The following is a 12,569-nucleotide window of genomic DNA, read 5'->3' as shown; positions in this document are numbered from 1 at the left end:
TAAGTAGATATTTTTGACACAACATAAGGGTTGATATGTTTGCATGATAAGACACCTTTTAAAATGATTTAATATAAGGTAATATTTGTACCATGACTGATTTAAAGTGCTTATAAATCATAATATAATGTATAATCCGTACAACATTTAACAGCAATATCATGTCACTTTGTAATATATATGTCACAGTGTAAATCGTCATCAGTCGAAAACTACAAGCATAACATGGCGGATAAATGAAGATTGCACATTTAGTACAACAACTGAGGTTTTGGCAATGATCTTTTAATACTTTTAGGAATGAAGGTTAGGAGCCATGCAGAGACCATGCTACACTTAAAGGAGAGGTTAGTAGACATGGAAGACTTCAGGCTGAACAACTTCCAGGGATGTTAAGTGCATTTCTATAAAATTGTTATTTCACATTGTAAAAATAATACACTTGATTGCTAATCTGTGATCTTTTGATGTTGTAGAAAGTCTTCTAATTCAAATTCCTTCCTGAGGTTAAGGAGCACGCAGATGGAAGACTAAAGAAGCTATGAAAAGGAAAGAAAAAACATGTTATTCATCTGGACAAACAACGCTATTCATTAAAGTCATTAGACAAACCTCGACAAGATGAGAAATATTGAAGTTTAGTGCCAATGGTAATTAGGTTTCATGAGCAGTTTGTTATTTGTCCCGTTTGGAAGGCAAAATTACAACTGAAACTTGATTTAAATGGATAATGCTTTTACAGAAACACAAAATCAAAAAAACATGTTTTGGTGAAATATGAAATGCTTTGTATCATACAAATGTCTGACGCGACGGGAAGTCACAGAGAACTGAGAGAGTTTAAGAGGAAAGGTTCAGCTGACAAACACATGAACTGATGCCGTGTCTGGTTTTCCATTGACATTATTTATTTGAATATAAATAATGGCAACATATTTGCTCATTTTCAGACTCACTGTAAATTAATTCCATTATTTTCTTTATAACTTTGCATAGAGTGGGGTTAAACAATTAAATGATCTTCTACTATCTCAAACTACCAACAATTAAAAAAAAGAAGTATCAATAATCATATGTACATTATTAGAAATTCAGTGCTAAAAAACCCTACTGGAGACCATTCAACTTGCTAATAATTGCACATTAAAACATAACTCACAGTCATCGCTTCAATGCAGTCGGTGACTAAAAGTCTCATGTTCTATGACAGGTTCATGAACACACATTCATGACAAGAACATAAAACAACACAAGCTACATGTTATGAAAACACTCCATGGGTTGTGTGTCTAGCAGAGTCAGCATTAGGGACAAATTAAACAGACTGAGCAAAGCTACCTTTTTGATCCATGAGTATACAGTGACTTATAGCCATCACATATTTCAGGCTGACATACGAGTCACTGTGAATGGTCCACACATACTGTGTCAGTCATTAATGTCAGATATGACATTACTGACTGACACTCTCACTCTCTCTCTCTTCCAATGCGGATGGCAGACACATTCCTGGTTCCCTGGATGTTTGATCCATAAATCAACTGAAAAGGGAAAAGAAATAAGACAGAATATGGGAAAAAGAAGAAATGAAGGATTTGAGGAAAAATGAATGAATGAAAAGAAGAAATGAATGAAATGGGTATGCAACGGTATTGTGGTTGGAACTTCTTTTAGCATCCATAGACCATCAGTTTAGGCTACGAAGTCCAGTCCAGTTTGTGACATTTTAACATTTAAATCAGATTGTTTAAAAAAAACTTGTGGAAAGCAAATGCTCCGAATGGGATTCAGGTGAAATCAGAAACTGAATTTGTAGAAATGTTTCTCAATCTGACCACTGAAATGAAGAGTTTAAACTCTCTTTAAGGTCATTATCCAACAAACCACACGACGCTGACTCCAGAGCACAGCTAACCAACCATGACTTCACCACCAACAATGGTTGCATATACAAATCAATGTTTTCCTGTCACTGATGCTGTCTGGTGAGACAGAGAAGAGAACATCAGCTCACTGTTTTGTTTGCATCCTGTAAAAACACACCAACCCTCAACCAAAGCAGATATCTGTAGATAATCTGTGTATGTACGTTTTGAGCGTGTATAATTGATCCTGACATATTATGTTTCCACCTGCAGAAATGACTGCGGCTCTATGTGGGATGTCTTAAGTGTCATCAGTGTTGCGCATGGTGTGAGCATCGGTGAGACCGGTGGAATGAAAACAGAAGTGGCCCCTGCCTGAGATACAGTGTGGCAGGTCAGCCTGCAGAGACATAAGCATCAGGCTGTGTCATGCAAGCTGTGACCCTCGCTGCTATGTCTGGGCACACGGTGTCAGTCTGAATCTGTCCACGTATTATCACTTTCTGAGCCAACATGGCTTCTGGGAAACTAACAGTATCTCATTAATCACATTGTACACCTTCCCCCCTCTGTCCGATCAACTCTACACAGACTGGCTTAGAGAAGGCTTGTGAATATAATATATGTGTGATATTTAACAAATTAATCATGATTTGGCTGAACGTTTTTTTAGTGTTACTATTTAGAGGGTTTTACCGCATGTTCCCACAACAACGGTGTATGAAAGGAACCACTTGAGCAGCTCAACAAATCAGATACACACAGCAGCTTTGACTTACTTCTTCTTGTCCTTGTCCTTCTTGAATGGTTGTGAGCAGCCTTGGAGAGCCTGCCCCATCAGCGTCTCAGCTGCAACCTTTCTTCTGTTGAAGGCGTTCATTTCCTCCTCCAGTTCTCGTCTTTTCTCCTCCAGATTCTTCTTTTCATCCTGGTGCATCCGCTTGAGCTGCTCAAACCTCTCATGAAGCTAGAGATGATGAAGATGATGGTGATGGTGATAAGACAGGAAACAATGTGAGAAAGACCAAACATGGTGTGTTTTGAATGAGTAGTTATTTTACGATCATGTCAATCCTCACCTCTTTTTCCTTTTCTTTCAGCTCGGCTTCTGTCTCCTTCACTTTGTTGACAAACATCTGTCTCATTTCTTCCTCTTTGCGCTGCAGATCCACGAGGAACTCCTTCCTCTTGGCTTCGTATGTGTCCTGAAGGCTGAAAATCAGAGTAAAAGCAATGTTAAGATCAGTCCAATACCTTATGAGCCATAACTGGAGCAATGAAACTAGCACGTTAAACATGACCCGTTTAGATTGAAGAGAACAAGAGATGATATGGTCAACATCTGACCTGACACTTGATCAAAATGCCGTTTAATACGGATGTGAACTGGGAACATTTTAAATGACAGTGTCACAAAAACAATGTACTTCAATTTACAAAACATTAGACATAAAACATTAGAGTAAATGACCAAATAAGGTCATAATGTTGCATAGACAACATTTTCCACTCACTCTAAAATACTATTAACTCTAAATCACATTTCTGCATGTATGTATATGTATTTTTGGTGATGACTTCCTGTTTACAAAGTTGCTAGGTTTTGACTGTACAGCACTACAGATGTTCCCTGGTTAACATATTACTTAAGTCTTCACTAGCTATGACATTTCTTAAGTTTAAATGTTGCAACCTGATTTAGTGTATAACTAGTCAGTAATTAAGCTAGTAGTTAAAAGAGACTTTACAAACAAAAAGGTGTATAAATAGCTGGTTGAACCTAATCCTGAACTCCACCTGAGGTAAAGCAACTGACATATCATGTGACATTTCATGAACACAGGAACTGGAGTTACTCTAGTTTCTCGCCTATATTAGGAAAATGAGAGTGGCTAATCTCTGAATGAATTCATGAAGGCACTTAAAAAGGTTCAGATGAGTCAAAAATAGAACCAAATACAATCAATGATTTATACTCATAGTTCAATAATTAAACTAGAGTCTGAATTGACGTCACACTTTTCCTTTAAGCTCTAATTGGTTGATGAAAAGGGAAAAATCTCATCCAAATCAAATAAACATAGATTGGAATATGGTGTTCATTAACCAAGTCATTCATCAGCACGGGTTTTTACATCATAAGAAAACAGTTGTGTTTTTGCAGTCCCACTGAAGTAAGTTGTCCAGATGCATTACATCACTGCTCCCCCTAATTTCACCTGAACGACTGGCTGTCCGGGTCTGTGTCCTTGAAGCCCATCTCTTCTAGCTTGCAGCGACGGTAGAGCTCATAGTGTCGAGCGTGTGTTTGCTCCCGGAGATCCTCCATGTTCACACGCAGCAGCATCTCCCTCAGCTTCACAAAATCACAGTGGTTTTCATTCTCCACTGGAAAAAAAAAAGAAAGAAGCTTGGTCATTTTGAAAATGGTCACTTACTGAAAATCTGAAATGAAAACCTGTGCTCATAAAACATCATGATATCATGTTTATTTATTTTTGGGACTTTATGATGCTTGTAAAATCACTTCAGCCAACTCACCCTGTACTGATCCCCAGGGGTACAGCCTTGCTTTCACCATCTTGTTTCCCACTTTAACGTCTTCTAAACTCCCAACCACAGCAAAGGGAAGATGAGTCTGTAATGAATAGTAGTGAAATTGTTACAATATGTTTAAAATGATACTACTGTTGTTATGTCTGGGATCTCATTCTGCTTCTAAATATATGTCGACTATGGATTCAAATTGTGGCTTTCATTGTTACAACACCAAAAGATGGGTGTAGGCTTAAGAATACAGTGGAGGAGAAAGTGAGAACATTATCTTAAGTATTGTATTATGTCTTTGTGTTTCTAGGACTCACATTCATGGAGGTGTTTATCTCTGCAACAGCTTCATCCTCCGTGGGGAACTGATAAATCTGTACTCCATTACTGACCAGCTCACTCATAATCTTGATCTTCAATTTGTCCAGTTCGCTCTTGGAAACCGTGTCTGCCTTTGCAATAACTGGGATGATGTTCACCTGCATGGAAAATCATAATATGAGGGACGGACTGAGGACCAAATTGACTGCTGAAAACACACAGTGAAAGATTCTGTATTCACCTTGCTGTCCAGTTTCTTCATTGTGACGAGATCAAGAGACTTCAGGGAGTGTCCGGTGGGAGCGATGAAATACAGGCAGATGTGGATTCTTGTGTCATGGCAGTTAAATAAGGAGCGTTTTATTTTTAGCTCCTCCTCAAGATACCTTTCGAACTGGGTATCAATATACTCAAGAATGGGTTTATAGCTGCACAGAGAAACAACACAAGACATAAAACATGAGCATCATTATTTTTGCATGAACAATACATTGCAAGTACATTGCTTTCATGTAGTTTGAGGACATGTTAGTATTCTGGCTACAAACTCTGCAACTACAGCCTGGCAGCCAAGAATGTCCGCTTTTTCTACTCCCTGCTGTTGGAGCACTCAAATGTCTATTGAGATTGCATTAGTTCTACCACTCATTCCCATATTCCCTTTCTTCCCACCCAATTTGCATGCCAGAAACTGGCCAGATCTCTGCCTCAAGTCCATACTGTGTAAGTGTTTTGGCTGCAGGACCAGAGCAAGAAAAGAAAAGATGAATAGCTGGTGCACTTACCAAGAAAAACATCTACGAATTTTTAAAGATCCGTATTAAAACAGCACGGAAAATGCCTGTAAAAGGTTTTCTATAACATTTTAACAACATTGTTTATTTTCCTTCCATCGTGCAGGACAGTTGTACATACATTTTTTTGAATCTGTTTCTCTCTCTGGAAAGCATTCAGTCTAACTGTAAGTCAAATCTCCAAGAATCTGTACCTTTGTTCTTTGTTGATCTGGTCTCCGAACCCTACAGTGTGCACAGTGGTCAGCTTGAGGTTGACGTTGCTCTCCTGCAGATCATAGGTTTGTGGGCGTAGCTGCACCTCAGTCTGATAGTGGCTGGCTTCCTCATTTTCAAATGTTGTATTGAAAAGAGTGTTCATTAATGTCGACTTGCCTATCCCTGTCTCACCTTTAATAAAGAAAAAATGACACATGGTGAACAGAGATGACCATTTAATTTCCCAAAAGAAATGCATGTCACGTCCATAAGCACTAACTTTGCTCCTGGGTTCAGACGTACCTACGCAGAGGATGTTGAAGCAGAATCCCTGTGCGACTGATTTACTGACCAACTGATCTGGAAGACTGTCAAACCCCACATGACCTCCGAGCTCCATGTTTCGCTTTTCTTCATGCTGAGGAAAAACAGGAAGAACAACAATCTATAAATTAAAATGACGAGGTCAAAGAGCCCCTTCTGTCAGATCCCATCTCCACATTCTGCTTTCAAGCTTAAAAGCATTCTTTGCAAACGAGGTCATCTCTCCTTTCCACTTAACACACTGAATAGTCCAACCTATAAACAGGTTCTGTCTCAATATCACAAACCGAATTCCTCCTTTAGAGACACGCTAATCTGAAGAGAAAACAAAAAGCTATGAGAATCACATGAGTTGTGCAGCACAGATGTCATTCTTTACACTGTGTGTCCTGCGTCTGTTTATCAAGCTTAGTATCAGGGCTGAGCCTCAGCTCAAAGCTGCTGACAGTAACAGTTTGTGATTATATTCAGGGCTAAAACTTATTTACTACAAATATTTTCATCATTGATTAGTCTGTTGATTAATAGATTAGATATAATAGATAGATCGTTGGATTAACAGTTGACAGCAGTGCGTTTACTTGCGTTTGATGACTTGATTCAAGCTAATAAAAACATGACTCACTGCACCTATCTCCCAAACATCATACTGTGTATACTTTCCACGTTCATTAATATAACATTAAAAATGCATCACGGCGTTTGAATCTGAACATAATAATACATACTATATAGAATGTATATTGTGCCCCGACTATAAGCTGAGAGGTATTTTATCCCTCCTATACCAGACACATCCTAATTTACTGGCATCATGCAAAAGGCTCAACATGAGGATCAGGATGTGTTCAATACAACAATTATCCGTTTCTGTCCCTCTCTCTCTTCACACACACACACACACACACACACACAGACACACACACAGACACACACACACACACACACACACACACACACACACACACACACACACACACAAAGAGCTCTTTATCTAGTTGTTTCACAGGGATGGGAGGAGATCCAAGCTGCTGGCTGCCCTGCTGGTACCCATAACTCCCCTTCACAGACAAACACACCACTTCAACTTTCCATCATTTGCAACCTGTGAAGGGTAGACCTAATACAAGGCACGTACTACAAGCTATGGTGGCTTTTTAAATAAAACACATCTCCTCGAATGACACGTTTGGCTAATACATCATTTTGAGGAGCTAGCTTCTGCTGCTTATGTCCTCTTAACTTCGTGTCTGCTGTCCCGTGTTTCATTTTAACCGCTTGTTCCCGTCAATTCAGCACCCGCGTACACCTGTCACAGTGTTGACAAGGTAAAAAAAAAAAAAGCAAAGTGTTAATGCACGCGCGTCGTGCGGGTTTATGCCGCACAGTTGGATGCCTAAGTGCGCCTCTTTCTCTGCACGGCTCCACAGATTGCACGCATCATTTGGGACGACGATTGCATCGTTTTTCAGCTGAAACTCCGTCTTTACTCCGCGTCATTAGACATAACAAGCCGTCTCAACACCGCAGCGGACCACGTCTCATTACCATCACCTTGCGCTCACATACACCTGAATGCTATGCTAGTTTATTTTCTACTCTTGACGACACCAAACCACGAGACACTGCAGGCCGCCAGACAGCAGATCATCATACTTACTGCGAAAACGTCTACATCATTGGCCGCCATCGTCAGAAGTGTGCTGCGTGCAGGAATTATCTGTCTTCATCCAGACCTGCTCTCGGCACGTTCACACACGGACAGACTCGCAGTGCTTTCAATATGGCCACTTGGAGGCAACACCCCCTCTCTGTGCTGGAGGGCGACACTACAGCAGCTGAAGCGTTCAGCCTCTATAACTCTGAAAGAGTTTAGTGTAAAATGTGTGTTGTTTGTGTGTTCACTTAGACAGATTAGAGCTTTTGTCAAGGAAACGAGCAGTTATCACATAAATAGTAGGCTGGGCTGTAGTAATAGCTTAGTTTGTAACAGAATATCCCCTATTTCCTACTCCACTACATGTATTTGACAATTAGTAATTGATTTTGAAGATGAAGATTTTATAACTGTTATATAAATGTATAACTAAGTGAACTTTCTCAAATTAGATTCACATGCTAGTTACAGCAGGTTGACAGTAATGCATGAGTAATATGCATCTAATAATATACAGAACCCTCTCACAGGGGGCCATTATGCTACTTGAGTATTATTAATACTTTTACTTTTGATACTTTAAAGTAGTCTGTTGCCAATACTCATGTACTTGTATGAGTAGATTAGGAATGTAGGACTGAATGAAGTATTGTAACGTTGAGGTTTTAAGGAAACATGGGATCCATTTGCTATCATACATATAAACATATCATTGCTGTGTTGTTGTTTGAATGATGATCAATATGCATGTATATAAAGCAACCTGTTACGTTAACCATTACATTTTTTACTCCAGCACATTTGCACCATTTACCTACTTGTTAAGGTTTCCAGAAACAGTCTGATTTATAGACATTGAAGTTGTTAATTGTTGTGTTTTTAGCCTATATATACTCGTTATATCTTCTATCGCCTATTTGTATTTACATATGGCTCAATGTTTATGTTTACTTTTGTTTTGCTTTGTTGTCCTTGTTTTAAGATGTATTTCTATGTGTAACTGAGTCAAACTCCGTGCATGTGTACTTGTAATTGGCCAACAAAGCTGATTCTGGTTCTTATAATGTCATAAGGAGTGTATGCTTACTGTAAAGATTCATCTTGAGAAAATATCAGTTAATAATGTGAAACACTATTTTAGGCTAAATGACAACAACATGAAAATAAAGTGTTGATATGCATTACAGAAATCTGTGTCTAAAATAAACTCAATATATAATATACAAATATACTCTAGTATAATTCCATCACATTTGATTTTTTTTAATTACTCAATGTAAACATACAAACAAATACAATAATAAATGTACAATTCGTCTTTAGTCTTTGTTTTATTGGCTGTGATATTGTTCCACTTGTAAAGCTCAGCGTTAAACGAGGAGAGACATCACACAGAAGAACGGGTGAGTTTATTTGTCGAGGCGCCGGAAGCAGCAGGTTGGAGGAGGACCACAGAGAGGGGAGCGCGGACAGAGAAGAGAGTATCCCCCCCGAGCGGTATCTAAAATATCGGTTATATATTTACAAAATGGCTTTGACCCAAGAATCTCTTTTGTCTTTTTTACTGGAGCACGGGGGCAAAGTGAAGAACTCAGAGCTGCTGAACAACTTCAGGAGACAAATCAACGGCGGCGATCCCGCGGAAAAGCAGCACAATAGGGATCTTTTCAAGAAGTCGGTGAACAGCGTCGCTGTGGTGAAGCAGATCGACGGGGTGAAGTTTGTGGTTGTGAAGAAACGGTACCAGGACTTTGTTAAGGAGGCGGCGCATGATGAGACGCAGATGGACGACAGTCTCTCGAGCCAGAATACCAGCTTTTCGTACACATCTCCTCCTCGAGCCGAGTCCGCGAGGGCGATTTACTCCAACATTGAGAACAATAACAAGTGCTGTCCCTCGAACATAAATGGCAAATATTATAGTGAGTCTTTGGGGGGTATGCAGGAAAAGAGGCCGTTATCAAGAGACAGTAGTAGTGCGGATACGACCACCGTTAAAGTCCTGACTATCCCCGGAGATCAGGCGAGCAGAGCAAGGACATCTGGAGCTGTGTTCGCCGTCATAGCAGTAAAATCCCCCACGAGAGACTCTGCACCAGGTACACAGGAAGGGTCACATTCCAGAGTGCACCCGGATTTAACGTGGGACAGACCAATCACGTTGGCCACCAAAGTGCCAACTCTGAATCCTAACTTTCCAGCTTGCAATGAGGGGTCACAAAGTGACTCCCAGTGTTGGAAAAACAGACCGACAGAGGACGTGCAACCCACAGGTTCCCCCCTGGCCAGGCCCCAAAACAAGAGAGATGATGCAAAGTACTCAGAGTCTGTACCTCTGGAGCCATTAGCTCATGAGTGGTTGGTAAAGTGTGCAGCCGGACTGTGGGGACAGATCTATGGTTTGCTGCTGCAGGACACGCGCTTGGCTCAGAAGAGAGACTTTATGTCAGGTTTCACAGCGCTGCACTGGGCTGCAAAGACCGGCAACAGCGAGATGATACACAAGCTCGTGGACGTCCCCAGGAAAAGAGGCACTTACGTGAACGTCAACAGCAAAGCACATGGAGGATACACGCCTTTACACGTCGCAGCCATGCACGGGCGCAGCGACGTGATGGTTTTGCTTGTGCAAAGCTACGGGGCGAATGTGAATGAAAGAGATAATGACGGCAAGAAGGCCTTCCATTACCTCGGCCATGGTGTGTCAGCGGAGGTCAGAGCACTTATGGGAGGACTGCAGCGCAGCAAGTACAGGGAGAAGACGGAGGAGGAGGAATACAGAGAGCACTCAAAGGGCTTCAACACTATTAGTAAACTGTTCCAGCCTCACAAGAAACAAAAGACAGCAACTAAATGTGCTCATGACGGGGGAGAATCACACGGATCACAAAAGAAGCTGTGAGATGGAAAACATTGACATTGTGGTAGATAATACTGTCTTAGTTTGTGTATTATAATAATATTAGAACAACGTAAACTATTTATGTCACTTAAAGTCTATAACTGAATGTGTCTCTCAGTACTTATTGCACCTCTCTGACAGTGTTTCACTGCTGGATGTGCTACTGATGAATGCTATTTATTATTTAATATTTGTTTCTTTCTTTAGTGAATTCCATGTATTAACAATGATTATGCTATTTTGAACTAATATAATGTATTTTTCTTACTAACAACACCAACAATCAGTGATATTCACACATATATTCCTTACCTAATGTGTAATAAATCTGTAGACTTTACCTCTTGATTAGTAACTTCAAAGTTAAAGAAATATGAAAACAGCCCATCATGTCAATGCTTCTTGCTTTTGTGCACAGCAGATCATGTGTTTATGATATTCAGATCATCAAAATTAAAGTTATCTGCAAACCAGTTGCAGAGAAAAACATTGGATTGTAGAAAAATAGTAGTAACAGTGGTAAGATTTTTTAAAAAGCTACAGTACCTCTAAACTTAAGTAACAGCAAAGGGGACCTTTGTGGGGGCCACTTATGCAAAGCAGGCCACCAGACTGGGTGGTGGAATGTCTCCTTTATCATCTCTTTGTGAACTTGGGCTGTAATGGATGAGCAAGGCCTCCCTTTGTGGGACAACATGGGTTTCATTCTGTGACCTAATGTGGTAAAACAAATATATAAATAGGTCATTCTAAGCTATGCCCCAAATACGATGTTGTAATAAATCATTTCAGTATTGATTTGACAAGATTTCTGCCAAATATACGTGTTTCTATGATTTCCCATTAACTGCAAAAGAGAAGCCAAAGATTATTAAACTGTAAGGTGTGGTATTTTTTTTAAATGGGAAAGAAATAAACTTGGAAGGGGAAAACTAACAACCCCTTTAAAAACTATCTTATTGGTCAAGTTGTCATTGATGAATGAATGACCTTTTTCCCAGATCAGGAATGCTCAAAAACAGAAATCTGCCTTTTTTAGTACCGTGTGTCCTTAACTGCTCCTGGCAGAGTCCCAGATGACATGAAAAGTGTTGGAGCACAGACAATGAAGCCATGAGCAAAACTGCCAGAACAATGTCCTTTGTCTCGTTATCTGGAAAAGACGCTGCTTGCATAATGATCCTGACAAAGGACAGCTGCACTCACACCAACAATTCAACAAAGTAGACGGCATTGTGTCACATCCCACCACAAAACTTTGCATAGCAACTGAAATATCATGGATGTGTATCTACTGTTATGTCTCTTCTTTAATATTTCAAACAAAAATGTTAAGCTTTAAAGACTGTCCAACAATACTGTGGAGGGGTCCAGGTCTGTATCATTTCCTGTCAGTACAAAATGGAAAAGTACATCATTTTGTGGTACAAATGTAACTACTTCAAATCAGTGTAATATTTAGATTTGAAGTAGTAGTACATGGTGTGTAACTGAGACACAGGTACAACCTAAGTTTAAAGCCCAGCTGGTGGTCCTTAGAGGATACAATTAACCTTCATAATATGAAAGTGTTGGATGGCACAAACATCTTTTTTTAAAACCTTGCAAGTAGTGAGGCTAAATATTTTAAACCTGTTCTGTGGATATTACAGGAAAACCATACAACAATAAAATGATTAATCCCCTGCGGCCGATCGACCCGGTCAAGGCTGTTTTCTGTCCTGGCCCCACAATGGTGGAACGAACTTCCCACTGACCTCAGCACAGCAGAGCTGAAAACTCACCTCTTCAAGAAGGCCTACCCTGAGCCTTCCGCTTAGCACTTATTGTACTCATACTAGTTTGTTGCAATTTTTAAAACTAGTTTGTTGCACTTATTGTATTCGTATTAGTTTGTTGCACTTATTGTATTCGTTTGTTTCTGCACTGTGGCTCTGGTTTATGCTCTTAGATGCTTGTTT

The 12,569-nt window shown here is 39.9% G+C and overlaps 2 protein-coding genes across 3 annotated transcripts; one reads left to right on the top strand and one right to left on the bottom strand.

Moving 5' to 3' along the window:
• Window positions 1-55: 55 nt before the first annotated feature.
• On the bottom strand, window positions 56-7,806 carry LOC306701806 (septin-8-A-like). Of its 2 annotated transcripts, none has more exons than XM_079167219.1 (10): window positions 7,710-7,806; window positions 6,029-6,143; window positions 5,722-5,917; window positions 4,975-5,161; window positions 4,730-4,891; window positions 4,407-4,503; window positions 4,085-4,253; window positions 2,945-3,077; window positions 2,645-2,832; window positions 56-539 (listed from the first exon to the last, which is right to left on the bottom strand). In XM_079167219.1, exons 1-10 carry the CDS (start codon window positions 7,737-7,739, stop codon window positions 485-487), a joined length of 1,332 nt encoding a protein of 443 aa, XP_079023345.1. In that variant the 5' UTR covers window positions 7,740-7,806; the 3' UTR covers window positions 56-484. The 2 variants fall into 2 exon arrangements, with proteins under 2 accessions (XP_079023345.1, XP_079023346.1); XM_079167220.1 differs by having other exon boundaries at window positions 463-1,541.
• Window positions 7,807-9,234: 1,428 nt separating this feature from the next.
• Window positions 9,235-10,608, top strand: sowahab (sosondowah ankyrin repeat domain family member Ab; the record flags this gene model as incomplete). The annotated part of the gene is made up of 1 exon (XM_079168219.1): window positions 9,235-10,608. The coding sequence occupies one exon, from the start codon at window positions 9,235-9,237 to the stop codon at window positions 10,606-10,608; it is 1,374 nt and encodes a 457-aa protein (XP_079024345.1).
• Between the last annotated feature and the right edge of the window lie 1,961 nt (window positions 10,609-12,569).

The sequence above is a fragment of the Pholis gunnellus genome, assembly GCF_910591455.1.
Source record: "Pholis gunnellus genome assembly, chromosome: 10".
NCBI classification, from domain to species: Eukaryota; Metazoa; Chordata; class Actinopteri; order Perciformes; family Pholidae; genus Pholis; species Pholis gunnellus.
Note: the sequence above shows the minus strand (reverse complement) of the source record. Positions and strands in the feature narration are given on the sequence as shown.

Bases quoted from the DNA above. Each gene is read 5' to 3' on its own strand.
- LOC306701806 (XM_079167219.1), bottom strand. From the start codon at position 7,739: ATGGCGGCCAATGATGTAGACGTTTTCGCA. The intron at 5,918-6,028 runs GTACGTCTGAAC...TCTTTATTAAAG, and splicing joins CTTCAACATCCTCTGCGTAG to GTGAGACAGGGATAGGCAAG. The intron at 540-2,644 runs GTAAGTCAAAGC...TCCTTTTCATAG, and splicing joins AAGGACAAGGACAAGAAGAA to CTTCTTTAGTCTTCCATCTG.